Raw genomic sequence first — 27,688 nt, forward strand, 5'->3', positions numbered from 1 at the left:
AGACTAAATTAAAAGGAATTTATTGCAAATCATGCAGTGTTAGAATTGAAATTGTACAAAGACGAAATACTTGCAACATTATAACAGTAGTGTGGAACCTGAATTCTCTCTCAAACAGAATATTCTGCAGGAAGAGAAACTTGAATTACTTTTGTCGTAATATTGGAATATGCACACCATAACTCAATGAAGAATGCCAATGAGGTATCAGAAACCCAATTATGGTCTAAAATAGTTTACTTCCATGTAATAACACTAATGCTTCTTACTACAGGGTCAGTGCAATGGCAAGATAATGCATAAGAAACATGCTAAATATATGGATAGCAAAATGACATACTGATAGTATCACATTCCTTATTGCTATTTGCTTTAGCTTGCTGTGGCACAAGGATGCAATTTTGTATTTAGAATAAGTAGGTGTAGGTTCATGACATTATTTGTGTAGGGATAGAACCATACAATGCATCACACAGTGATAGAGGCATATATTGCCTTGGGCTCCTTATCACCAGACACACAGAAGAGTAGTAGCAAAAGAATAAAAGTTGACTAAATGAAAGTGCCAATTTCACCAAATCACATTAGGTCCTAACACTCAGTGCACTCTGCAAGTTTGATATGAAAGATGTAACACATCTAACAAATGTTAAAATTTCTTCTGACAGCGTCCAAACGAAGACAAATTTAAGTTCACCCGTGCACAAAATCTTTTAGGTTTAGCCGTTTAGCCACCAAAAGCCATGACTAATAAGAAACACATTCAAATAATTTAAACTGGCTCACTCTTGCTCATCTGCGATCCTTGCAATGTGACACTCAAATACAGATCTTTTACCATTGCCAGTGCAATTCAGGAGCACAATGATGTAGATAGGATTGGGATCCACTCGCTACGAGAGAAGATTCAACTCTGGATTGTGTCCCTAAAGTCTCACAGGACTCAATTAGGTTTGGGTAAAACATTGTAGACCTATCCAGTTAATTCAATAATTAGGGGTTCATAATTATTGAGGCATGTCACTGGATGCCAGAGGATACTGGAATAGGAGCAGGCCCCAGATAAGTGAACGGGAGACAAGACGGACATTTTCTGAAAAGTCACATTCAGAAAATATATTTCCTCTTTGTCAACTGGCGCTTCTTCATCTTATCGGTTGTAGAACTGGGAGGAGACCCAGGCCAGTCCCCACTTGAGGTTTGTCAGCATGAACTTCAGTGCCTTGGTCCACTGTTCCTCTGAGTTGAACTGGGTCTTGATTGAGTATGAGCCCCCGCTGCCTCCAGTGTCCTCGATCTTCCCCTTCTCAACGTCCATCCTGAGAACCAGCAGGGGGGGAAACACACTGTTACATTGCTTTCCACAGTTTGTGTTTTGGGGTGAAATCCCCAGAATCCACTCCTGAAGCTCTCGGTATTAAGACAGTGAAAGTGCATATCAAGGTCTGTCTACATCAAGCTTGTAGTAAAAATAACTATGTATTATGAATAAACAACATTAAAGAACTGCTTTTATGTCAGAATATGAAAATTAAAAGTTTAGAGTGACTGAACATCATGATTGCCGATTTCTTGCTGACCTATAAGGGAGGCAGAATCCTGTGTCTCCCTTCTCCACCTCCTCTTTAAACTGCTGCACACAGTCTAGGAAGGCTACCATGGCATGGTCAAACTTGTTGTCCCAGAAGAACCGCAGACCCCCCGAGCAGTAAAGTGGGAGCTCCTTCAAAGGATGAAAATAAGTTACGGGGCTGTGAGGTACATCCAAATGTTTACATCCGATGGCAGAAGTCTCTGTAAGAAGCATAACCATGATTTCTATACCTTGGCTTTGTCTGTTAGTGACTCCAGGTAGGAGTGATTTCCGTATGGAACCAGGCGGTATCTGTAGAGATATTTGAACATTTACACAACGTTGCCCTCACAATCAATTTCATGTGTGTGCAACATCTTAACATTGTGATTGCCCCCATGTGTGAGGTGTGACCTCTGGAAGCGTAGGCCCATCTTGTTGGCGAGGGCATGTAGCAGCAGAACAGTTTGACCCCAGGCAGCGTTGATCTCGTTCCACTCCACGGGGACACTGGGTAGCCGGCCCAGGCGGAAGTTGTTGATGGTTCCAAACTGACCGCTGTGCCTGGGTGCCAGAACACACAGGAACAACCGGGTTACACATGTCAACTTCAGCTTTAATTTGTTGTGGAAGCATTGGATTAAATAAATGTATTAAATACAATTGGGCAGTGTCACTAATGGAGTTCACCTATCTAATGCCAATTTTGCACTGGTGTACAATAAAGTGTGTCCATACGTGAACTTACCAGATATGGAAGGTAGCATTGAAGACATTGGTCTTTTTCAAGCGATCTAGTTGGATCTGGCAGTATCTCATTTGGTTATCCACACTCTTCAGCTCATCATCCAGCTCCAACTGTTGCCGCTTAAACTCGCTATACTCCTTCTGGTGCCTGTCAGATGGGGGGGATGAGGGGGGTAAGAGGGTAATCTAGCTGAAGTGCTTGATATGTTTCTCAGTGAAGTTTTTGTTTAGCAGAAAACCCTCATGAAGGGAGTTATTACTACTTGCGTAAGGCCTACTATCCATTGCTTTGTAAGCTTGTCCTCCCTCTCCCTGTCACACATACAATGTTTGTAAATGCATTTGTCCGGTGATCTATCCCTGATCCCTTCCCCCTCACACACTCACTGCAGCTCCTCTGTGTCTAGCTGCTGGGAGAGGCTCCGCCCCTGAGCCAGGTCTGCAGCCACGGCAGCCCGCTGCTCCTCCACCGTCTCCAGCTCCTGAACCAGAGACTCCTCCTCCTCCCGGAGCCGCTGCAGCTCCTTCAGCAGGGTCTCCTCTTCCTCCACCTGCAGGTGGGACAGCAGCTCCAGACAGTTCCTCGGAAGGGGGAAGAGACGAAGGCGAACACATACTCACTCAATGACAAAAAAAAATACATTTAGTTGTAGTAGTGGTCTTTGTTCAAAGGATTTGTGCCCATTAATTATTGTGAATTATCAGCACTGTGCTGTTAAGGCCACTTACTTATAGTTCTGACACTCATTTTCTGTGATGTTGAGCTGTGTGTCCAGATGATCGAGCAAGGTGTCTGTACACTCCTCACACAGTGGGTGGTCTACATCTGTCTGCCCTGACATGATGTCAAACAGGTCACTTGTCACCTATGAGGGAGGAAAATGGGATGAGCAAGATCATCACTAAACCTACCAAAAAGACATTCACCCTGTGAATATTGTGCATATACTTTTCCAGCCATAACATAAAATGGTTCCATTTAAATAAGTTATCAATGACATAGTTCAATCTCACCTTCAGCCTGCGACTCAGGTTTTCCATAGTGCCTCCATCAGATGCTTCTCCAATCAGAGTGAAGCTATTGGCACTTTCTGTGGACATCATTCTAACAGAGCATGACATGCTGGGTGAGAACTAAGAATGTGTAGCTAATATTAAACAGTATGGACTAAGGTATGCATAGGCCAAGCCAGATGTATCACAAAAGTGGCTAAAGTTAGCTGACCATCCTACCTTGCAGGAGGTATGTATTTTCTTGCTACACCATCCTGCTTTGTTTCCACAAAGGTCTCCTGGACAAATGAAGACATGTTGAAACATTTCTAATATTTCCCTCAGGCTAGTGTTCCCTCTGAGTCTAGCATATTCCCCTAACTCCTATGAGTTTGGTGTTTTTTATATTTGTTGAGGGGTATACATGAGAGGGAGGAGGATGATGTAGGATAGGGCCAGAACTGTATCTCACCTCTGGTGCACTCTCCCCTTCATGGTTTTCAGTCTGTTTGCTTGGTGTAACAGTGACCAATGGAGCTGACGAATCATAAAAAAGAACAACTATGTGATGTAGTCTAGACATCCCAATGAAACATCTCTGTCGATATGGATAGGCAAAGTAAATGTATATTGTGTGTAGGTCACATACCAATGAGTTCCTGAATGGTAACACGATCGAGCACATTAAATGATGTGTCCAGTTTTAGAGGTTGACTACAACGTTGACACACAAAGCTGACCTGCATGGTGGTGCTCGAGGACTTGGAGCCCTCCATTGCTAGAAGAGAAATACATCCACTCAAAATGTAGCGAACACTTTACAGTCTGCTTCACCAAATGTCTCGAAACCCAGTAGTGCACCAAGCTAATAAGTACATTACTGTCTATGTTCCTAGACTGGGTTTACGATAAGCACCCTAGCGTTTAGCCGCTAGAAATCACAGTAACTACAGTGGCTAACGTTGGTGCCTTCTACTGGCAAGTAAAGGTAGCATCATTGATGTAGCCAAACAGTCGAGAAAATCAGGGGAGGCTGCATTGACATCGAAAATGGTGCTGACATAGCAGTGCATGTCAAATTTAGCTACTCAACCAAGACTGTTTATTAGCTAGGAAAGCTTGGTAGCTGTCAGCAGCTATGGTAGCTAGTAGCACTAGCAGGCAATCGTTTTCAATACTAGAGAGTAGCTGTTAAATCATCTATGGCAGCAACTGGACCGGATATCAGCAGTTGCAACAAGCTTAGGATTTCTAATGAATTGTAACATAACTAACTTCTCCTCGAATGGGTTTTAACGATAAAGCAAATACTGAATATTAGTTAGCATGACTTTTCTTACCACTGACCGAATACTTCCTAGACCGTATTTCTGTTTACGACGGATGTGACGACGGATGTGACGATCATGAGAAAGTTGCCTTGTGATAGTCACGTGACAAAATAGTTGCGGGAAAACCAAAACACTACGAAACAGGAAGATCTACTGGTAAGTTTTTTGAGAAATAACGTGAAATATCCACCACCAGTAAACACCGTTGAATAATGTTTATATTTGCAGTATGTGTGATGTTTTATTTCTTTATTTTTGCTGCATGAAAGACAATCTCCTCAACGATGTAGCTATCCACAATCGTTTCTTCTCTTCCCCAGTGACGCTGTGTTGTCTGTGTAGCCTGACGCAGAGCCATAACTCTGGCTAGACGTAGCTTGCTAACCTGTTAAATGTTTTGATGTGTGTAGGTAGGAAATGTAACAGCAACGATCCCGACTTATCTTGAAGTTCAGTCAGCTGTACGTCCTATTCAAGTGAATACAATGAAAACTCCTAAAGTTGAAGACGTCAAACGAGGTATATCTGTCCTTTGGGAGACTCTGCGGTGTCCAATATGGTGAGTACTGTAGCCTAACGTCTGTTTAGTTAAAATAACTACATTTGGTTGTCAATGTATTCGTGGTTGATGATAAGTAGGACGACTAATTGGCATGTCTTATGTTGTTGCTAAACAAGCCTGTATAATATAGAATTCTCATAACGATTTTTTTTTCCATGTTAAGTTTGGATTTGATGAACAATCCTGTGTCTACAAAGTGTGACCATCAGTTTTGCAAGTAAGTAATCATATCTTTAAGTCACATTTTAAAATAATATTTAAAAACTGTGAGTGATTTGACATCAAGGAACTTTATATTAGGTTTTGTATGACAAAGCTGTTGGACTGTACAAAGAGAAAGGAAGCCAATTGTCCGATTTGCCAGACCAAGATCTCTAAAAGGTAAGACATATATAAGGAAAAATAACCACTTTGTGAAATCTACTATGACAATTGATAAATATTTGCCAAGCATCTCTGTCCTATTAAAAACGATCATAGTACATTACCTAAGGTATTAGTGTTCTGGTTTTGCCATATGCAGTAATTCATAAGTGCCACTTTGTTTAAACTGGCCTCATCTTGTCATAAGGAGTTTACAGGAGAGTCCTGGTTTTCAGAGACTAGTCGAGGGATTGCAGAATATGATTCAGGCCTTTGAACATGACAGCAGCACAAACTGTAAGTCAACACATTTTATGTCACAAACACAATAACGAGATATATATCCTTTAACTGTTGATTAATATTATAATTCTCATGGACTTTCAGACTTCACTGGGATGTGTCAGCAAAGAAGACAAACAGGGTAAGAAAATATAACCATCATTTTTTGTGAATAGAATTTTAGCCTGCATGAACTATTGCTTGCAAAGTATGGTTGGGCCTTCAGTGTTGCCAAATGCACCTTTTGGTTGACTGAATAACCACAAAGGGTATTCAAATTGCCTTTCAATTACTGATGCCCATCCTACCAATTTCCTTTTTTATCAGTGTCATAGGGGTTGAGTCAAAGACCTGCAATGGTGACAAAGTGTCATCAATTGACACGTCTAACACTGATCTTACTGGGGAGAAAGATAGAGAACAAAATGATCTGCCAACATCCTTAACCTCAACTCTAGCAGGTGAGAGAAGTAATTATTGCCATTTTATCAAATGTCTTTCCTCCATGTGTTTAGAGTTTTTGGACTAACACATTCGATATATGTAGGTGTGTGAACATTCTAATGACTCTATTTGCTTCTCATGTCTTTGCATTCAGCCAAGGATGGCTTTGCAAACCTTATGGGTCTTGAGGATTCCTGCCCGTTCGTCTCGGACAATGAGGGGTTTGACAGTAGACCTGGTGAGGCTCCCACAACAACCGAAAAAGAAATAGACTTTAAAGCGTGTAGCTCACACACTGAGGGGCAAGAACCAGCAAGGGACACAGACGTATCTCATATTGTGGAACAATCCACATCCAGAAGTCGAGGGAGTAAGAGAATCACTGAGTCTGCAAATCCTTCTTGCCAGCTGGTTTTAATTCCTGAAGTCGGAGAAAACCAGAACGTACGGAGATCTTTAAGAAACCGCAAAAAAGAGACATCGACCCCTGAAAAAATTATTGATTTGAGACAGAAGAAAAGTCTTGAGAAAGTCTCAGAATGGCTCATGAAAAACTCCCCACTTGAAGAAAACTCAGAGGTTGAAAATGTCACTTGTGCTTCCGAGGACTCTGCCTCAGTAGCAGGAGATTTTTCCGCGACAACAATCTTTCCAGGCAACCTTGAAATGATGGAAGGGGGTCTTAAGAGGGAGGAGCGTATGAAGGGCCTTGAAGAGCAGGTATTTGGGGCAGTTTACAGACGGGAGCGAAGGGGAGTCTTGGGCTTCTCTCCTCAGAACAGAGGGGTTAGACACACACCAGCCTCTCAACTTGGTGTGGAAGCCCAAACTTCAAACACAGTCCCCAAAAGGCAAATGAGCAGGAATCTAAAACCCACTGATATTGTCAAAAGACTTCTCTCTGAGGAGAAACACGAAGGTGTTTTTAATGATCAACCAGAAGAAAAAGAAAAACCTGACATTTTTAAAGAAAGTGAGAAGCCTCACAGAAAGTCAATTGACCTCAATCAGGAACTGGGTTCCAGCAGCACTGACAGACTTGGAAACAGCTTAACAGAGTTGCCAGTAGAGATCAACAATGAGGTTGAAGGTCAACACGAACACGTTCCTGTGTTTGATGTTTTGCGACAGCATGGAAAGAGGATCTCAAGGAGAAAGATGTCTGATACCTGGCAGAATGTTGATGGTGATTTGCAAGCGCAAGCCAAGACAAAGTTGGAAATGAGTGAGAAAAAGAAAATGGCCAAGAAGAAATATGAGGCAGATACGGACAAGTCAGTCAAAATCCCCAAACCCCTAGTGCTAGTTGGTGTTGGGGAGAATGATTGCAATCCGATTGAGATCCCCAAGCCTGGACCAAGAGTAGCAGAAACAGCTGTTCACATTGAGAATTACCCTAGCAGTGAAGAGATTGGAAGTCCAAACATGAGGCAAACCAGAAGGAGCAAGAGGCTTCAACACTTCACAGAGGAAGTCCAAGGCAGTCACAAGAAACCTTGCACTGGAAAAAACATGATCCGTCATGTCGATATAGGTGCAGCTGACACTGAACATGCGTTATCTTCACAGTCCATCAAGAGGAATGGATGTGTGTTTGATGAGGACATGGGTGGAATTGAAAACATGGATTCTAAGTATACTGAAATGACAATGGAAAAAACAAACACTGTTGAGCATATAACTTTTTCAGGGATTCCTTGTGAAGCTAATGCTACTTGTTCAGAGGCTATGGTACCTTGTTCAAGTTCACCTAAAACAAATATGCCAGGCCTCAAGGCTGTTGACCACAATAATTCAGTAATAGAACAATCAAATGAAGAGGCATCCGCAAGTGAGGCCAGATGTGTTGAGATGGAGAAGGAAGAGGAGGACATAAATGATAGTGAACTGGACACCGAACAACTGGTAAAAAGCTTCAAAGCAATCAAAAGAAAATCGTTCCGCCTTGGTAGTCCAACGGTGAAAAAAAGTTATCAGAAATCAGACATGGATGAACAAAATGGCACAAAATCTAAAGAGAACAGCTTAGTAGGTAGTGGGTTAGAAGTAGACGTTCCCAATACCAAGGAATGCTCTGTAGTGCAAAAACAATTGGGAGCAAGGATAGAACTGGAAAATTCATTCTGCAGTGATTTGATCCCCCCTTCAAATTCACCTCACCATATTCTACAAAAACCTACATTGAGGAGGCATAGAGGACTGACAAAGTGTATAGATAATAGACCGTCTATAGAAGTGGAGGAATCATCAAACCAAAGCGCCAATGTGGTGACACAGGAAAATATACTGAGCCTACATCCAGGAAATACTGTTAGTAGTCTTCTCAGCACCAATAAAGTTGCAAAGAGTCAACTGCCAAGTCCGCATCTGGTAAATTCTGGACCCCTGTTTCCAGTATTCGGTGCCTCTGAGGAAGATTCACCAGCCCAGACCCTTGGATCCCCAAAGCAATCTACTGAGAATCAGGAGCAACATCAGCTGCACTGTAGTTTGAAGAAAAGTCTGGAGAGAAGCCAGAATCCCAAATCAGAGACCACAGTAGAGCAGCAGAAATGCCTATACAATACGAATGGTAACATGGCCAATTCAGAGGCCTCCTTGACTCCAGACGGCCTAATGCCGCAAATCAGCCAAACTGTGGCCAGCCAAGCTGGAGAGAGCGGCAAAGGTAGTAGCGAGGCCAGTCTGCATATTCCAATCAAGAGCAACCCCAAGCAGAGGAGGAGAAAAACTCAGAGACTTCAGTCTTCAGAATCTGACTGCAGCAATGAGGAAGAGCTACCTTCCCTAGCACAAATATTCAGACGCTCTCCTTATTCACCTGAGGACCAGGCATGTGCTAGTGTTGTAAAAGAATGTTCTGGCTTGTCCAGTGGCCAAGTAAAGGACCAGAAAACCCCCACCAAGGCTGCCAGGGTTGAAGTAACCCATGCTGCAGGCGGACTGGCAGAACTAGATGACGTCCCTCCTGCCGGTGGAAGTTCTGAGTGGGTTAACTCAAGCCAAGCTTCGGATGATCTGTTTGGAACACCAGATGAATGTAAGTGAATGTTTTTAGTTGATTTGTTCCAAGAGCACCTTTTCGTTGTTGTCTGACACATACAACACCGTACCAAACTATTATTTTCCAATTTTCAGGTTCAGTTGCTGTAAGCGATACTGGCTTGTCAATGGAATCGTCACAATTTTCTAGTGAAATTATTGCCACACAAGTAAGTAGATATAGCTTCATAAAAGTGTGCCATGTAACATTTTGTTCTGTGGTTATTTTACAATAATACAATCTTCAGTGTGTAACCTTGTGGTTAGATGTTAATGTTTTAGGTTGCCTCCCAATCTTAGCATAACATTCAGTATAGACTATATTTGGTTTCCAAGATAACAGTTCTTGGGGTCAATATTTCACACTATCCTATCACTGATTTTGTTAATAAATCCTGTAGAAAATGAAACACTTTTTGCAAATCATGCCCCTGGTGATTTGCTATCCTTTTTGCTGCATCGCCACATCATATCCAATAGATGGCAACACTTACTTTTTTCCCACTAAGCTGTCAACGCAGTGATGACACACTACCTGGGCACATGAAGAATGTCCCTCTCAGCATCTTTCTAAATTGCATTTCATTTACGTTGGTGGAAATTTATCCAAGGAGATCAAATTGTTTTTGTCCCCATCTATCTTTGTGAACTTCAATTTGTATCTGTCTGCTGTATATGACTGAGATGGGTTTTAGGAGTTTAGGCACCAGGGAAAAGGTGCGGGCTAGGTTTCTTCATAGCAGAAATCCTAGCTTGTGTAGCTGCTCCTCTCTTTCACCAACCATCTTTGGAGGAGGGGATCCCTCACTAAATTGCTCCTCCCAAGGTTTCTTCAATTTTTTCTCCTGCAGTGAGTTTTTCCGGGAGTTTTTCTTTGTCTTTCTTGAGGGTTTAGGTTGGTTGAGGGGCAATTCTATGGCCATATGTGAAGCCCTCTGTGACATGCTTGCGTGTAAAAAGGGCAATACAAATACATTTTGATTTGATTTGTGTGTCAGGACTGCAGAAGGTGGGTGATTGTATTTAGATGTTAAAGAAACAGTATGTGGATGTTTTAAATGACTTATAATTAAACTAAATTCCACGATATAAATATACCAGTAAATGAGTCCAGCTTTGTCAAGGAATTAGACACACAAACATTATTTCCTGGAGGATCCATATAAGATTTACTCACCAGTACTCACTTGGCTGTGTCTAGTTTTGGCTTATTGCTCGGTTATGCCCAGTGAGTAATGGGTTTAGCCAAAGCTCTGACACATCTGGAGGCCCTGGCTGCTGCAGGCTGTTTGGAATTGGTGTTCAGCCAAACTGGTCTTGAAGAAGGGAGCACCAAGGTCTACTCAGAAACAGATGACTGCATCCCAGCTCACCCATTATCTATTTTTTCCTTTATTTTTCTCCGCCTGGAAAGAGTAATCAGTGTTACTGGATTGTCTAGTTCATGTTGTCTGACAGAAAATGTATTCTCATCTCTTATTTTCCTGAGTAGAATGACAAGCTGAACATTATTCGTACTCTTTTGATAGGCTGTTCTTACTGGTTATCTATGCACGTCAGCAGACGACTACACCCCTGTTTATACACACTTTATCTCAGTAGGCGGTCACCAATCACTGCCTTTCTTTGAAGTTGGTGTACTATATAATTATCGTTGTATTTTCCTCATCTTCCACACTCGTCAAACCTATAATCATCTCTCTTTACCTCGTTTGTTCATGTCAGCAAAGGATTGCAATGCAGGAGGAGTTGAAGAGGCTGGAGAAGATGATGGCTCTTGTTTCTGAAGCCCTCCAAGAGAAGGAGACTGGTCCAAATCCCCAACTACAACCCCAAACTGACAGCCTAGCAGGTATAACCTTCCCACGGACGTCACCCAGAATTCAGCTTTTTTTGAAGTTTGCTTTGATTTCCTGTGACATTGTTGAAAAAACACCTGCTTTTTTTAAAACAGTAACTGACCTTAATTTGTCTGTTGTTTGGTCTCCCCAGGCCCAAACCTCCATATGAACCTGCCTTGTGGCAAGGAGATTTGTTCCAGGTGAGCCAAGATTGGAGGGAATTAACATGGCACCAGATAATAACCGATTTAATAAAATACCAGATGCCTGATTGCTTCATAGTACTTACAATCCTCAGCGGGCTGTGTACTGTGTTAAAACAATTAGCATGGCGCTATATTTTAGCGACACAACAGCTTTCATTACAGGTTTTTTTCAACACTTCAATAGCTCATGTTTTTTCCCCTGTGAAATTGCATTCAAGCAGAATCTGAGAGAGAGAAAAAGTTTGCTGTTGTTGGTTGGCATCAGTGTGTTACTGGCACAGACACATTTTCCACAATAGGGTGATGCATCTCAAGAGGACAGCCGGATAATCTCCCTAATGAAGCTGGTATCTGCTTATGCTGTGGAGAATAAAAAAAGTCATTAGTGACTGCATCTTATTTGTCATTAAGAGCACTTAAGGGAAACTTGTGTTGCCACTGCAATTTATCTCTCCCGCTCGACTGCTTCTCTTGCAGGGCTCTAAGTGCTGTGTTCTGGGGAGAAAGGGAAGGGTGGAGGGTTAAGGGGAGGTATTATGGAAAAAGCGGAAAGACCAAGATTAAGCTGTTTTCACTCTTTTCCACTGCACCTGTATGAAATGTGCATTTGTGAAATAGTAAAATGTGATCTGCATTGGTCCTTTCTTTTTTGTTTTTTTTTACATCGTACCACTGAGGTGTCTCTAATTAAATGCAAGACCCCTGCTATGAAGCTGCATTACTTTATTCTCATTAAATTTCCTTAGGGAGTTAGTCTCAATCTCAAAGGATTTGACTGGCACACGATGAATCTGCACGCCAGATTCAGTTTCAATCATTAGAGAGTACCCTTTAGTCACACTGTTTACTCGTTTTGTATATGTGGTCTCAAATTTAACTCATTCTGGTTTGGTATGTTTCTTTCTTTTTTTTCTCCCCCAGAACCAAAACTGATTCTCTCTTTTCTGTAAACCAGGGAATGTGCCACAGACAGGGAGGAAGACACTGCCTCGATGCCTCATGGCTCTGGAGCCTCTGAAGGCCTGGGGCCCACTCAGCCTGGCCCCACCAAGTATGAGGGGACCGGAGGGATGGGTAAGACCACTGCACCAGCACATCTCAGAATCAGAATGGGATTTATTCGCCATGAATGTTTGCACAGACAAGGAATTTGCTTTTGGCAATATGTGGACTATCTATACGTACATAAACTAGCAGTTGTAAGTGGAATTAGAATTAAATAAAATATACAATAAAATATAAGGATCACTGGGACAGCCAGGAGGTCAGGAGTGGGATACTGGTTAAATAAAGGTTAAATAAAAACACAATCAAATTACGTGACGCTTTTTATTTCTGAAATTGTCTTTTAAAAGATTTCATTTCGATGAACACCCACTCCTTCACACTCTCACGCACACAGGATGTGTCTGTTTGTTTTCATCAGCAGGGCGGCGCTGCAGACAGTCACAGTCAGGCCGGAGTCTAAGAAGCATTCATGCAAATGAGATCCCCACTCCAGTGGGCCCAGGAGGGAAACCAGGAGAGCAGACGACAAACACATCTAGCATTTCACTATCACAAAGTCGAGAGTCAAAGGAGAACCGTGAAGATGCCCCCTCCATGGATACAAGCTCAACACACCGTCTCCAGAGCGACCATGCCAGGGTCACGCTGGTACTCGTGCCATCAGGGCTTGGCGTAAATGAACAGGTTACAGTGTGTATTGAATACTTAAAAAAAAATGTTTTCTCACTTCTCAACTCACTGTTGAACTTTCTTCAAGGTTTTAAATTCCTTCTCGTCAACGTTTAGACAATGCTGAAGAAGTTTGCCAAGAGAATTGGTGGTCGTGTGTGTTCACAGGTGACAGCTGAAACCACCCACGTTATAATGAACACAGGTGAGTCTTAGGCCTCCATTAAGCCCTTATCTCCACAACATTCACCTTGCACAAGTAACCCTCAGCTCACATTTGTTTGTTAGGCTCAGGTTTGCACTTATCAAGGATAAACATGTATAGAATTCCCGAAGGTTGCTGTTTTGACATTATTTATTCTCTGAAATCAAAACTTTACCTTTTGATAGAGTCCCACTAGGTTCTGTACGATTCAGGTACTTTTGATAGAAACCTCTTAAAAGGTCTGCTCAATGGAGACACACACACACAAATGTCCTTGTCCTTAATTATGTTCTCTGATGGATTATTTTTTATTTCAATGCCCCTTTTCTCCAAAGCACCACATTAACAACCCCTGCTAAAAAGAGTCTCTTTCAACGATGGCCGTTTCCTTGGAAACCACCAAATTAGTTTTCAAGTTCTTGATATTTTAGAGCCGTGAAAAGAGGAGAGGGTGAGGATTGTTGTCAACGGGTGTCATTAGAATAAAACATTGTTTTAGCTTTACATCAATGCCTTAATTATTGAAAGGCACAATTAGGGTATCAGATGAGTGATAATGAATGATATCAGAGAGGTTGAATGACTAAGTAACATGGTCAGTTAAGCTTGCTTAACTGCTCATATAGTTTTGACCTTCCAGTCCCTCTTAAATGTCCAGCTAGATGCTTATGTACTCTTAATTCCTAGTAGCCATGCTGCTTTTCACAACACTGAGCAGCCATTTAGTCAAGGACTTCACTGTTGCCTTATGCATTGGCCGGCACTTAGCCTCGTTAAGAATTGTTTTGTCATTCGACTCCTGTGGAGTTAGAAATGAATCTCTTAATGGCCTGTTACAGATCAAATGCTGATAATGGACCAATAACTGTAATCTAAAAACTTTATTTCAGCGCAAGGATATTTACTTGCAGTCTAACCACATTACATATTGGTGGTTGGACAGTACTGTTTTTGGCTGTAATTGTAAAAATGAAACATTCCATATTGTGTGAAGAAATTATTAGAAATGGGAAAAGGGGTGTCTTTTCTGGTGCCCTGTCTTTTGCACCTGACAGAGAAAGCTGTAGGCAGGGTCCATAAGAGCACACCAGGGTTCTCACCCACACATTCAAGCGTGTGTGTGTGTTTCTCGCATCCTGGGTTTTCATGTTCCCATGTCTATAACCTCTCAGGATGACTTGTCCTTGTACACTCATGCTTATTGTCAGCTGCAACACAAAAAAACACTTAATTAATATTCCCAGTCTTATGCAAAGTTGACACCAGAAAGGTACAGTTAATCAATGTATTGTATGAGTTACAAATCTTGTCCCCCCAAAAATGTGCATTGTTAATTCAGTGTGTTGTTAACAAATGTCTGATTGCGTGTGATGTGTGTGTGTGATCTCTCATCCTGCCACAGATGAACAACTGGTGTGTGAGCGCACGCTGAAATACTTCCTGGGTATTGCAGGAAGAAAGTGGGTGGTGAGCTTCCACTGTGAGTTATGCTCTTTGTAATTACTCGTTGTCACAGACAGATTGGGGACAAATACTGTAAATGTGAAACCACAGCGGGGGGGGGGGGGGGGGGGTTCTTATGTAACATGGCAACATGTTTCCTTTTTGTCTCTCAGACAATAAGCATTGTTTTGTTCTCATATGATCCACAGGGATTTCTGAGTGCTTTAAACAAGAAAAACTCTTATGTGAGGTAAGTTTGCTTTCATTTATTCCTGGAGTTTTACCATCATATTTAAAACAGTAAAGAAAAAAACATTAACTATTTACAGGAAATGTATTTGGGGTTTGTTAAGATTTGATTAGCTTCGATGGAAATGTATTCATGCCCAAAGGGAAAATCCCATGTAACCCCAGGTGGTGCAACAGGCAGCCCACCTAGTCAGCACCAACCTGGTGATGGTCAAGGCCAAACCAGAGATGGTCAGCACCAAGCCAGAGTTAATCGTATTGTCTTTTTTTTGTTGTTACGTTTTGGTCTTCGATTTAGCTTGACTTAATGTAGTGACTTTACGACTTGCATGACTAATTTACAAATCATTGGGGGCACATTCACACTGTATCTGAGCACCTTAATGAGATTCTAAAATGATAAATCAGATGATTTGGTGCAATCCTTTCCTTGGTATAATCATTTTTGGCATCCTTCATACAGCATAGCGCTTGTGTTTCCATAGACGCCTTACGAGGTGCGAGGAGATGTGGTTAATGGCCACAATCATCAGGGGCCTACGAGATCCCGAGTCACAGGGGACAGCCATGTGAGTCCCATCTATTATTCAAGCACAGGCACAGCCTATTTGACACCTGTCACGGTTTGTTTTGTAAAAGCCTTATTGTTAAATGAGATTCTCTTTTCAAAGACAGACAGTTTCATCATGCAGTTTCCTCACAAATTTCTGTGCTTTGATACGTATAATGGGTATCACAACAAAAAAATGACATTATAATTGACAGGTATGACCCAGCCTTAAGGATCACGTGTAAACTGGTGAAGATAATTATTTCCTTGGCATTTGGTCAAAGTGGAACTAATTTCAGAAACACAGCTCAAGGGATGAATTAGACATGGCTGGACATCATCTTTGACTCAGTATTATCAACTGTTTGAGGCTCTTCATTGAACTACCTAAGTAATTTCATGCCTGTTTAGAAAGACTCTATTACAGTTTTTTCCATCCATGGATTCAGACAGACATATTCCTAGTCACAAGACCAACGTGATTGACACATTTTCAGATAATAAGTGTTTGTGGCCAGAATGCTGATGCCGTAAGACAGAAGTGTACGGGGCTTATGAGCCTGTATTATTCAGCTGTTGGCAATGTTCATATTTGGCAATGTCTATGCTTGCGTTTGTGAGTTTGTGTGTGAGAGAGAGAACTGGCGTTCCTGCATGCAAGCGTACGTTATCACTTCTTGGTTTTGATGCCACCTGAAGGGGATTAAGTGTTGTCTAAATGAGAAATCTGTAAATTAGTCTTTTTCCGTAAGATTGCTACCTCAGGCTAATGATAATGACCATGGATGGAGACAAAGGTGTGAAGAATAAAAACATTTCAGGGAATGTATCTTCTGAAACGGTGGCAACGAACCATTTACAGCCTATAAGCTTTGATGTTCCGTTGCTCTTAAATCAGTCCTCTGCTTTTTGACATCATGAAATTGAGTTAAATTGAAAATGATTCACAATATGAATTTATTCTAACCTTATACTCTCGTAATTTGTACTAAAATCACACCTTGCTCACATATTCATGGGCTGGGCTTTTTTGTGTGTGAAATTGGTATCTGATCCACCTTGACTAACAGCCAGGAGGATAAAGGCCTCTCCTCATCATCCAATCATATACTCTTCCGCTTTCAGATTCTTCATAATAAATGGACATTTGATATAATAACCAACACCATTTTCTTAACCCTTGTGCTGCCTTCGGGTCACATGACCCAAAGGTTCATGACGAACCATCGTTGTGTTTACCCAATTTTACCCAATACAAAAACAAATAAAAATAATTTTCTTTTAACCTTCGCAATGTGGGGGGTCTGAGACAGCCCAACGGTTAAAAGAAAATGCTTCACTTTGTTTTTGTATGTGGTAAAGTTGGCGCAATACGACGGTGGGTCACAATGACTGATGGGTCAGAATGACCCAAAGATAACACAAGGGTTAAACTAAGGAGAATGGCGTTAAAGAAATACGTGAATCTTATCAGTTCTCTTTTTACCCCCTTTCTAGCTTCTTATGAAAGACTATGAAATCTACCTCCAAGGGCCTTTCACTGATATGACCACAGGTAAGTTCACCACAAGCTGACCTGTACCAATAATCCTAGTATTGATGAGAACTTGCAACACTACAGTAATTGTAATGTAGCAATAGTTTGTCCTACTGTTTCAACAGTGTGTTTGTACCTATAGTAGCCTACATGTGTGAACATCCCTCTGTGACATGCTTGCGTGTAAAAAGGGCTATACAAATACATTTTGATTTGATTTGATCGCTGAACGGTCAGCTAACATTAAGGCTTTAAGTAAAACTCCAGGTTCAGTCGGGTATTGCCTGCAAAGCCTCTTAAAGCATGGTCTGATTGAACCACGCTCCAGACTGATGTCCCCCACCTCCATGTCCAGCCAGCCTGGGTCCCTGCCATTATTCTCTGACTCCTTTGATCTGTTGCCCACCTACGTTTCCTGCGCTCTGATTAGCCCTATGCTAGTTAGCATGCCTGGCGAGCGGCTAGAGTGATATCACCGGAGGGATCGTAACACCTGGATAATGAACTTTTTGAAATGCCGCTATGAAACAAACGGAGATTGTGTGCTCCTCATTTGCATATATTTCAGAAAGGGGATGGAGGCAATGGGGGAGTGATGCAACAACAAATAGGTGGTGGTAATTTATGGAAAGCCCCTACCAGATTCACCCAGGGCCTTTCTGTGGCACCGTTGTCTTTGGAGACAAGAAAATGAATCCCGCTCTCTAGCTCCCCCGCACTCAGCGCTGTCCTGCTGGACTCTGATACACACCCGCCTGCAGTTCTGGGGGAGAAATAAAGAAAATAACAGAAGAACCACAAGATAAAAGTAGTTCACATAAGTATTGACTGACACCAAGAACAGCTTGAAGCTCACGCTGTGTATAAACTCCTGTCATCTGGAGAATGGCTAGCCTAACAATGACAGGTGATAATGTTGGCGAAGTTAGTACTTTTATAACTCATAAGTCACACAAGTCACACTTATTATTCGAGCTTTGTATGAGACTTGCCATAGACACTTTCAAATGAAAATTTATCAAATGGAGGAAAGTCATTCATGTGTCAATGATCTCAATTAGAGAACTTGTACAATCAGAGACCTTGGGTGTATAGAAAAAAATATATAGAGCAAGTAGAAAATGGAACACAACCCTGTTTCTTATATGTACTGTGAGCCTATGCGTTTCTCTGCAGAGGTAGTGGTACGTTCATGGTCCTTTGTACAAAAACCCCCACATTGTTGTTGCTCGGGAATGTTTTCCCTAGCAGCATGAATGAATTCATAAGGTGGATGGGTGAAGGTCTTAAAGGACATATCTTTGAAAACTACTAGTACTGACTGTACCCTCGCCGCCCCTTACCTCCTCTCTGAGAGTGTCTCCCAGAGTATCCTCCTGCATGGCTGGATCAATGGTAGTCTGCTAATGGGTTTGTGTCTCTCAGCGAGGGTTCCAAGGCCTCCTTTCACATAGAAAGAGTACCAGGATGCTACCATCTCTTTCTCGGTGGAACATCTAAACATGAGCCTCATCTATTATGTACCGTTAGCCTTGGAGCATCATATACAGTGATTCCATCTAAACCAACAGTTACTGTGGTGCGTTTCCTGGGCGCATCGGCTCGGAATTCCTATCAGGCTCACGTTTCTTACTCCGTCTGCCTTCCGGAGGTTGATACAAAGTCTGGTGCCAAGGACAAACAAGCCAACACAAAAAGCAGGAATAACCCATAATGTTCAACATGCATTGTCACTATTTTTCAACTGTATCCATGTCATCTGTTTCTTACTCTAATCCAAAAACCTGTTTTTCCATTAGTATATGACAGGGCAAATGTGTTCGTGTTGAGGGATACAGTAGTTGTTGACAAGGGAACGGGGGGGGGTTTCAATCCAGGAGCAACGACCACCACCTGTTGATGAGATGAACGAAACATAAGGTGTTTTGATTGAAAACATGGCTGTCAGTGTAGTCATTTACCTACATTTAGGTAAACCCTTCTGGCTGCTGGTGGGGGATAAAGCGGGGACTTACTAAGAGGAAACTTCCTTATGTCCACCAGAGGAGGCAACAATAACAATGGGGATGTAGAGATGAGATAATGACCGGCACAATTGAATGTTTTCTTTGATGGTGTGGTCAGAGCACCCGTTTCATGGTTTAAAGCAGGGGTCCCCAAACTTTGTTCTGCGAAGGCCAGATCATTTTTCCTTTCTTTAATGTGGGGCCGGTCTGTAACACAAAATTACATGGGCCGGAGTGACTACCAGTATTATTGTGGAGATGTTATTATGATTTAAAATGTATTTATTATGCTAGATTAGTTTATTATTTTGTTATGCACCATACATCCGTACATATCAAGGGATATATATAGCCTATTAAAAGAGCATTATTAATATCGTAATGTCCTTTTTTCATATTCATTGCTATTGAAATCAAAACATTTCCTTATGCATATTAATCAGTGTAAACTGTTTTTTGTTGTTGTTTTTTTTAAGTCTCTGGCATTGTTCAGAGGGCCGGTCCAAATGCGTTGGCAGGCCGTAGTTTGGGGACCCCTGGTTTAAATCGTCGGAAGCATTGTAGGATGGAAAAGCCATCTGCTGCAGGAGTATGAGGATGGGTATTCTGCTTTTCACTCTGCTCACCAGACACATGTGGAAACACACACACACACACAGTGGTAAAATGGTGTGTGCGTGTGGACACTTCATGCAATAGAGTTAACTACCATATGTTTAAATGGAAAGGTTTTTACTCAGGAATTCTTCAAGTAGTTGGGAGTCAGGTGGCTGAGCGGTTAGGGAAGCGGGCTAGTAATCTGAAGGTTGCCAGTTCGATTCCCGGCTGTGCCAAATGACGTTGTGTCCTTGGGCAAGGCACTTCACCCTACTTGCCTCGGGGGGAATGTCCCTGTACTTACTGTAAGTCGCTCTGGATAAGAGCGTCTGCTAAATGACTAAATGTAAATGTAAGTAAGCTGGCTTTTCACAGGCAGTTTTTAGTAGGTCTGTGCCCAGTAGAATAGATCAGGGTTATGCTATTTTTCCCCACATCTGTTCTTTTTGAGTCTCTGTAATTTATGCACTGCGAAACATAGAGGGACAAGAGGGTCAATGTATTAACTATGTTGAATTCTCCTGTCTGACTGATTGACTGTTATTTACCACCAACAAACTACCCCATCGCCTTTCTGTCCTCCCATTTCCTTTCTTTTCTACCATCCTGCCTCTCCTCACATCCACTCTCTCCCCCCCATCCCCCCTCCATTCTTCCAACAATTGATCGTATCCTGTAATGAACCCTTCATTCTTAAAACACGCTTCAGGGATGTGGATGAAGGAGAACAGAAAGAAAAACCTACGCCTGAGGAACAGCAGCTGACAGACGATATTGATGATTCAGATTTGCCCTTTTGTGTGTGTGTGTGTGTGTGTGCGCGTGTGTGTGTGTGTGTACGTACAGGTCAAATGGAGTGGATGGTGGAACTATGTGGAGCGAGAGTAGTGAAGGACCCCCTCCTTTTCACGGATAAGTGGGTATGTATGACCTTCCCTCCCACATCCATACTTAAGTGGGAGCCCCATGGAGCTGTCACACCTCTGTCCTGCTGCCCACACAAGCCTACATTCAATCTCTTACATTTAGTCATTTAGCAGACGCTCTTATTCAGAGCGACTTACAGTAAGTACAGGGACATTCTCCCTGAGGCAAGTGGGGTGAAGTGCCTTGCCTGACCCCCCTCTTAGTAGTTTAATCTTTAAGAGCATGGCAAAACTATTTAAAGAATGTGTTGATATCAAACCGAGATTACTGAAGAAATGGTGAAAGTGATGAGGGGAAAAAAAACAATAATTGTATGTAATTTTTGTTTCTCATACAGAAGTCCCATCAAGTAGTTATTGTACAGCCTGGTTCAGACTTATCAGAAGCGATGAGCTACAAAGGTGGGTATCATTTACTATTGGGTTTGAGTTAATACATGTAAATACGCTCTCGTCCATACTGTCTAACACAGAACATTCCCACACAAGTCTGTACGGACCGAAAACACTGCCATACACATCACGCTGTAACACCCTTTTTACCCTGACACTAGCAGGGTAAAAAGGGGGAAGGAATTGCATCATTTGTCCTGAAGTGGCTTTTGGCTAGGGGACCTGCGTAGACCTGTAGGGTGTCAGACAGTGCCTGTGTTGGACTGCGCTCCGGCACAAACAGGATTGAATGTCCTGTCTGCAGTTAGGAGAAGGGATGAAACTGGGGCTCCCTAAAAACATTGGGTTTAATTCGACAGACAGAGGAGGAAATTGTAAAAAGATTAAAATCAAAACGGAGAAAGTCAAGATCTAGCCAAAGCAGCGAGTGGTACCCTACGTGAAGAAGGGCGGGTGACACGGTGAGAAGCCCTGAGAGGAAGTGGAGGAGGTGGAGCGAGGGAGTGAGGGGAGGCAGACTGAGGTGCAGGGCTAGAGTCTGAGAAGGGAGATAGGGAGACTTTGATGAAGGTGGAGAGAGAGTGACAGAGGAAGAGATAAAGAGAGAGGTGGTAAATCAGCCTGCTCTCTGCGCCTTCTGATTTGTGTTGCTGCATATTTAATGTGCCCTTTCCTCTCCTCCTGTGTCCTTAGGCTCTCCCAGCCCAGGTAATTGAAGTACACCTTTTCTCTTTCTGCTCTCAATTTGAAACACGCGCGCGTACACACACACACACATCTATGACACGCACAGCTTGGACTTGGAATGTCATTGTTGGTTCACAGAGAACAGCCTAAAACCCAGTACACACATTCAGAATCCACACAACACATTCCGAGTTCTGTTAATATGCTATTATGAATTTACGCTGTAGCGTCGCCAGCCTCTACTGTTTTTCTAGAGTAGTACAGGTTGTTGACTTTTGGCATGGAGGACACCTTTGTATTATGGTCTCGTTGCTATAGCAACAGTTTTGAACCTGGTTTTCTGTCTCGTCTCCAGCCCTCCAGAGAAATGCTACCGTGGTGACCCGTGGTTGGCTACTTGATACCGTGGCGACCTACACCATCCAGAGCTTTGAAAACTACAAAACATAATCCTTAGCCTTCCCTCTAAGCTGTGGGCCTTGTACACCTTGCCAACTTTGTGTGACCTGGGAGACTTTCTACTTCCTCCCAGCCAGGTCTGTGGTCAGGCCTGAATTTCTCCCCTGGACTATGTCTTCTCGGACTTCAAAATAAAGGCCATCTCCTCACATTAAAACGCCTCCTATGGGTTCCAGTCACACCTTGTCTGTTATTGAAGACGGACCCTTTGCGCTCTCTCTGCTCCCTCTAGCCTGTATCCAGTTTCATTTCTCTACCAACATGCATGTTCAAACCCCTCACTACTAAGCGCAATTGCAGCACTTTAATCTTTCTTATTTACCCCCCCCCCTTTCTCTTATTGACTTACCTTCTTGAAGTTACTTTTTATATTTGTAATGTGATTAAAATGTGTGCTGTACCTAAGTATTAGAATTTCTGGAAAAAGTATTCAGTGGTCTGATTTCATTCAGGAAACTGATGACCCAAAGAAAGGTATGTTTGCATTAGTTATGATGCAGACATGCATGTGCACACTCACACACCAATACATTTATGCATGCTGTCTACACTAAGAATTCAATCAGAAGACACAGAGAACAAGTTTCTCCTTCTTACTTGTCTCATATATTTATGTAGTCTTGTGTAATATTCATACGTGTATTTTTGTCTGACACAGATTTGTTTAAAGGACACAATGATGGAAGGTTTGCTTGTTTCCCTACCTCCCCGTACAAACAGAATGTCATGGACATGATTCAACACAGCGTAATATTGTTCCACCTCCACACAACTGGAGACATAACTTTCAGTTGATCACTAGTTTTGTATTTACACAGCTGTCATTAAACCTGACATATGATGATGATGACACTGCGTCATCATCATCAAAGGAAAAACTTGTAGGACTTATAATTACTATCTCAAATTAGGCTCAAATGTGCAAAGACTTCACTTAATATGGTCAGTAGGATTCTTTTTAGTTTGATTTTGGAGAAGGAAATGAATGAAAAATAAAGAGAGCCAGACATGATTAGCCTACGTAATTGTTAATTCAAACTGGTGCCACAAGAATAAATAACCCTTGATACATTTGGAAATTTTACCCATACAAAATATATCGTATGTACCCATACAGGGGTTTTTGAAGTGCAAAGACAAAAAATTGCTATACAATATTCTAGATAATACAATTTTCAGGGTCCACGGTGCAAAGTGCTGAGTTGATATCACCATTGAAAACCTGTTTCCCAGAATTTGGCAGTAAACGTTCTTGTTTTCTCTGAGGCACCGGCTCCTGGGTCTGTCATTGTATTACAATATTCTCAGGCAGACGTTTGCAACACCAAACAATTCTGACAAGGTTGAAACCCTTTTATCTTAGACAATCTAGTGCATCCTTGATGGGGGTGTTGCTAGGGAAAGCTATTTGTGTTTAGCTTGACTACCCGGGGCAGCATCCTCTCAAGGTCTCATGGATTTTCAAGCTGATGTAAGCCCTCGCCATATGCAGGCCCTGTTGCAATATCCTCACTCTTACTCTTTGGATTACCCTCACTTCTCAGTCCTGCTGCATGTGGACGAGAGGTCCAGGTATTGTTCGTTAGATATCCCAAACAAGAGCAGCTGCACTGAGGGAGAAGAGAAAGCAGAAGTAGGCTTTGCCAAGAGCAAGCGTTCGTCTGAATTATTGAACAGGCAATGTGTTGGATTGGGGAGAGCGAGGATGAGATTGAGGGGGAAGGGCCAGAACATGGAGACAAGGGTGGCCCTGGTCCATAAGGCCTGTTGCGCTCTGAAGTATGGCCAATTGTATGCCATATTGGTAACTATAATTTAACACCTGAAAGTTAGAAGGAAGAAACAAATGTATGTTTTTACCTCAGTGTTCACACAGCATTTTCACTCGTATACACAGAAAGCTAGAATTTTTTGGACTGTCAGAAGCCAGCATAAACAACCAATTTTCTTTGCAACCCAAAAGATAACGGATATCGCTAATGAACCGTCAACAAGATGTCATTTGTTGCTGCTGTCTGCATAGGAAAATGGATGCCGTCAGTTATGGGCCACCTAAAGCTTGGGATGTGGGTAGCGTGACACCGATTAGCAACACTGATGACACTTGCCCTAAGGCTCTTTATGAAATCTCTAGAGGCATTCTCATGTCTGTAAGACAGGAGACAAGCCTAGCATATTAACTGAAAATGACGTGCTGTGACTGCAGTCATGAAATATAGTATTGTGTTCTTGGACCCTTTAGGGGACAAAACTTGCATCCCTTTGAATGGAAAACACTGTAGGCCTATTGTCTAAATGACTTAGGAAAAACATTTAAACAATTAGACATCGAAATGAAAGTAGCTATAGTATGCTTATTGTATGTTAGTCTAATTATGTGTGTGTACATGACTTGAACGAATGAAAGAGTTTTGAAGGACATGTCTTTTGGATGCTAAATTTGGAGAAACATGACACTTGTAACAGACTTGGTTATTGGCTTGTTCGATCATGGTAGACTGCACTTACGATGGAAGATCAAAGCCTTAAGGACCCTAGGCTACTCTCTCATTGCAGTTGACTGAACCCTACCTACCGTGTACTTTGGGTTGAAGTTACAGTAAATATCTATAATGAGCCTTTGTGCGTGCGTCTAGAGATTTTTTGCAGGTGGTTTATTGATTGGTGAAACCCAATCTAAGCCTGCAAGTTTATTATTATTACCTGTTGATGGAGGTTTCACCAAGCAATCATAAACTTTATGTGGTAATATGCATCTGCACACACACGAATGCCTTCAGACAAATTATTCCGTCTTTTGGCACTTTGCTCGTGAACATGGTGCTAATGATTCGGTTGATGAGTTCAGAACATGTCCAAATGTTTTTGAGAACCTACCTTTATTCAAAAACTAAATCAACTGTCTTTTATTTTATTTATTTGTTGGTCAGGACAACAAGCCAATCATGAGCTTTTCACAACAGCTGGGTATAACCATTAACTTTAACAGCACTTTTTGTTGACCTGTACACAAGTGGGTCTATCTGCTGGGCATTTCTGCCTGCAGTGCCTCCGAAGGTGCCATGAGGCTAAAGAGCCAGGAGCCGACCTTCACTGATGTTTCAGTGTGGACCATCTTGAGGTGGTGGAGCTACCTACCCCTCTGCAGCCAGGCCTGGGATCCCAGCTGGGATCTTCACCTTTCTTAGGAGCCAGAAGCTGCCTTGTTCTGCCTCCTTCACCAGGAGAACCTTCCTTAGCACAAAGCCTGTGGTCCCAAGAACATTCAGGAACCGCTGGGAGGATGTTCCAGGGTAGCCTCTTTTTTTCATTGAACTCAGTGTCCTCCATCTTAACACCACTAAGTCTAGTAGACGCAATCATGGCGGAAAATAGAAAATCTAACTAATGTCAAAACTTGAGCTCTGAGGGCTTTTAAATGTCAAATATACTGTATGCTTTGGCATGCCTGAGAACGAAACACTCATTTTCCAATTTGTTTTTTTTCTCCAGCTTCTTGTTCAAATGGCAAGAGTCACGGAAAAACAGAGTGTGTGGATGCAGCATAATTGTCTCTGACAAAATCATGAATAATATGGAGGATGCAAAAACATGATGCAGAATGTTCTTTATTAATTCTTTGCTGGGTACTTGGGAATTTGTCCTCCATGTAACTCTGTTTGTCCTCAGTTTAACAGCTGCATATTGTCATCCTATCAGCAGCATTAGTAGCACTTTATCGCATAAGTAACTTTTAAGGGCCAGTTAACAATGGCTGTATTGAAATGGGTCAACACACAACTGCTGTTGCCCCTTTACACATGCCCCCTAAAACCAAGTATGTCTTTAGATTGAGAGAAACTGGATGCTTTTTGTTGGAGAGCAGTGAGTTGGGAAGTCCCTTTCCTGTTCCCCACACAGAAAAACGCTTGTTATTGAATCCCTAAGAAAGGAGCTTTGTGAAATTGTCACAAGATTGCCCAATAAACAATACGTGATTTGACAACAATGCATGACCATTCACACACCCGCCTGGGATTCATCTTCTTAGATATGTGGTAATATTGATATTGTTTAAGAGTGTGGCCTTGCTTGTGTGTGTGTGTGTGTGTGTGTGTGTGTGGCTCCATGTGTAGCAAATGTTGTGAAGTCCAAGCTTGAACTAACGGGTCCCTTAGTTGATTGTGCTTCTGTAGAAACAGTACGCATGGGAAATTAGCAGAGAACAATCTGGTTTGCCATCTGGAATGTTTGGGTGTGTAAGTGTGTGTGTGAGACTTAGAAAAGGCATGTGTTGGAGTTTGCTTACCAGTGGTGTGTGAGCAGTTCCACCATCGACAGATTGACTGAGACTTGAAGGTGGTCTGCCTCAAGGCAGAGAGACTTTCCCCATTTGACAACATGCAAACATGAATTTCTTACTCCATCTTCATTTAACCCTTGTGTTATCTTCGGGTCATTCTGACCCATCAGTCATTGTGACCCACCGTCGTATTGCGACAAATTTACCTCCTACAAAAACAAAGTGAAGCATTTTCTTTTAACTGTTGGGCTGTCTCAGACCCCCCACATTGCAATGGTTAAAAGAAAATTATTTTTATTTGTTTTTGTATTGGGTAAAATTGGGTAAACACAACGGTGGTTTGTTATGAACCTTTGGGTCATGTGACCCGAAGGCAGCACAAGGGTTAAGGACTTTTTTGGGTCTGGAGGAGGATTTGAACCTGGCCCAAATATGGAGAACTGGCTCCGATTTAGGTCTATAAAACGTAGTTCACCAAAATGGGGAAAAAACTGCAAGTGCCCAGTAACTGTCTAAAAAATACCTAAGGTTTACTATATAAAAACAACACTGATATGTGGTTTTGTACTAAAAGAACGTTCATTAAATGGGTGCCGTGTTTCAACACCCCAGAGCTCTCATGACAACTACAACGGAAAAAGCAACAGAAACATTCTATGTATAAACTGCTCCGTCCTCACAAAACCTCTCATCCATTAAGAAACAGTTAACATGTATGGTTGAATAAACATCTAATGTGACCCTGTTTTTAAATCCAGGTGAGATCAGACGAGTCAGAGGAGTTGTTGACGAAACAATTGAGAGGTTTAGTGTTCCACTGAGAGTTTTCGCTTTTTTTTGTTGTCTTTACTGAGCAAACTACTACTGCATAATAAAGCACTTTCTGAATGCCTGCATCCCCAAATCGTAGCCCAAGCATTCATGGTTCAATCATCAGATAAGACGAGTGCACACTTCAGTACACTTGCACTCCACACCTGTCTGTCTCTGTCTGTCTCTGTCTGTCTCTGTCTGTCTCTGTCTGTCTCTGTCTGTCTCTGTCTGTCTCTGTCTGTCTCTGTCTGTCTGTCTCTCCTCTATGGGTTTATCTACATGCTCTTCTGTTTCTGGGATGACCATTTCTAGACCTTATCTTCGTTAGCGTGTGTGTGTGTGTGCGACAGGAAGGCAGCACCTGAGACACTCCCACGTAAGAGTAAGAAGTGTCACCGCTGTGAATAATGAGTGCAGTTGTCCGTAATGACCCTGATGGCTCTCACGTTCCACTTGTTTGTCCTCTCTGACAGCAGGACC

At 42.2% G+C, this 27,688-nt stretch overlaps 2 protein-coding genes across 2 annotated transcripts; one reads left to right on the plus strand and one right to left on the minus strand.

Annotated features, from left to right (window-relative positions):
• Positions 1-4: 4 nt before the first annotated feature.
• becn1 (beclin 1, autophagy related) lies at positions 5-4,715 on the minus strand. Its single transcript, XM_062474689.1, has 12 exons — positions 4,654-4,715; positions 3,963-4,091; positions 3,786-3,850; positions 3,554-3,612; positions 3,335-3,425; positions 3,050-3,186; positions 2,708-2,902; positions 2,322-2,468; positions 1,988-2,137; positions 1,825-1,885; positions 1,581-1,723; positions 5-1,319 (listed from the first exon to the last, which is right to left on the minus strand). Exons 2-12 carry the CDS (start codon positions 4,087-4,089, stop codon positions 1,151-1,153), a joined length of 1,344 nt encoding a protein of 447 aa, XP_062330673.1. The 5' UTR covers positions 4,090-4,091; positions 4,654-4,715; the 3' UTR covers positions 5-1,150.
• Positions 4,673-22,798, plus strand: LOC134031159 (uncharacterized). Its single transcript, XM_062474684.1, has 22 exons — positions 4,673-4,800; positions 5,055-5,203; positions 5,370-5,423; positions 5,507-5,587; positions 5,778-5,866; positions 5,957-5,993; positions 6,179-6,312; positions 6,450-9,335; positions 9,434-9,507; positions 11,063-11,189; positions 11,330-11,378; positions 12,340-12,458; positions 12,811-13,076; positions 13,179-13,266; positions 14,669-14,746; positions 14,919-14,959; positions 15,124-15,189; positions 15,444-15,527; positions 17,006-17,063; positions 20,495-20,568; positions 20,913-20,976; positions 22,010-22,798. The coding sequence occupies exons 2-22, from the start codon at positions 5,130-5,132 to the stop codon at positions 22,102-22,104; spliced, it is 4,638 nt and encodes a 1,545-aa protein (XP_062330668.1). The 5' UTR covers positions 4,673-4,800; positions 5,055-5,129; the 3' UTR covers positions 22,105-22,798.
• The last annotated feature ends 4,890 nt before the right edge of the window (positions 22,799-27,688 follow it).

This window comes from Osmerus eperlanus, chromosome 12 (genome assembly GCF_963692335.1).
Source record: "Osmerus eperlanus chromosome 12, fOsmEpe2.1, whole genome shotgun sequence".
In the NCBI taxonomy this organism is placed as follows: Eukaryota; Metazoa; Chordata; class Actinopteri; order Osmeriformes; family Osmeridae; genus Osmerus; species Osmerus eperlanus.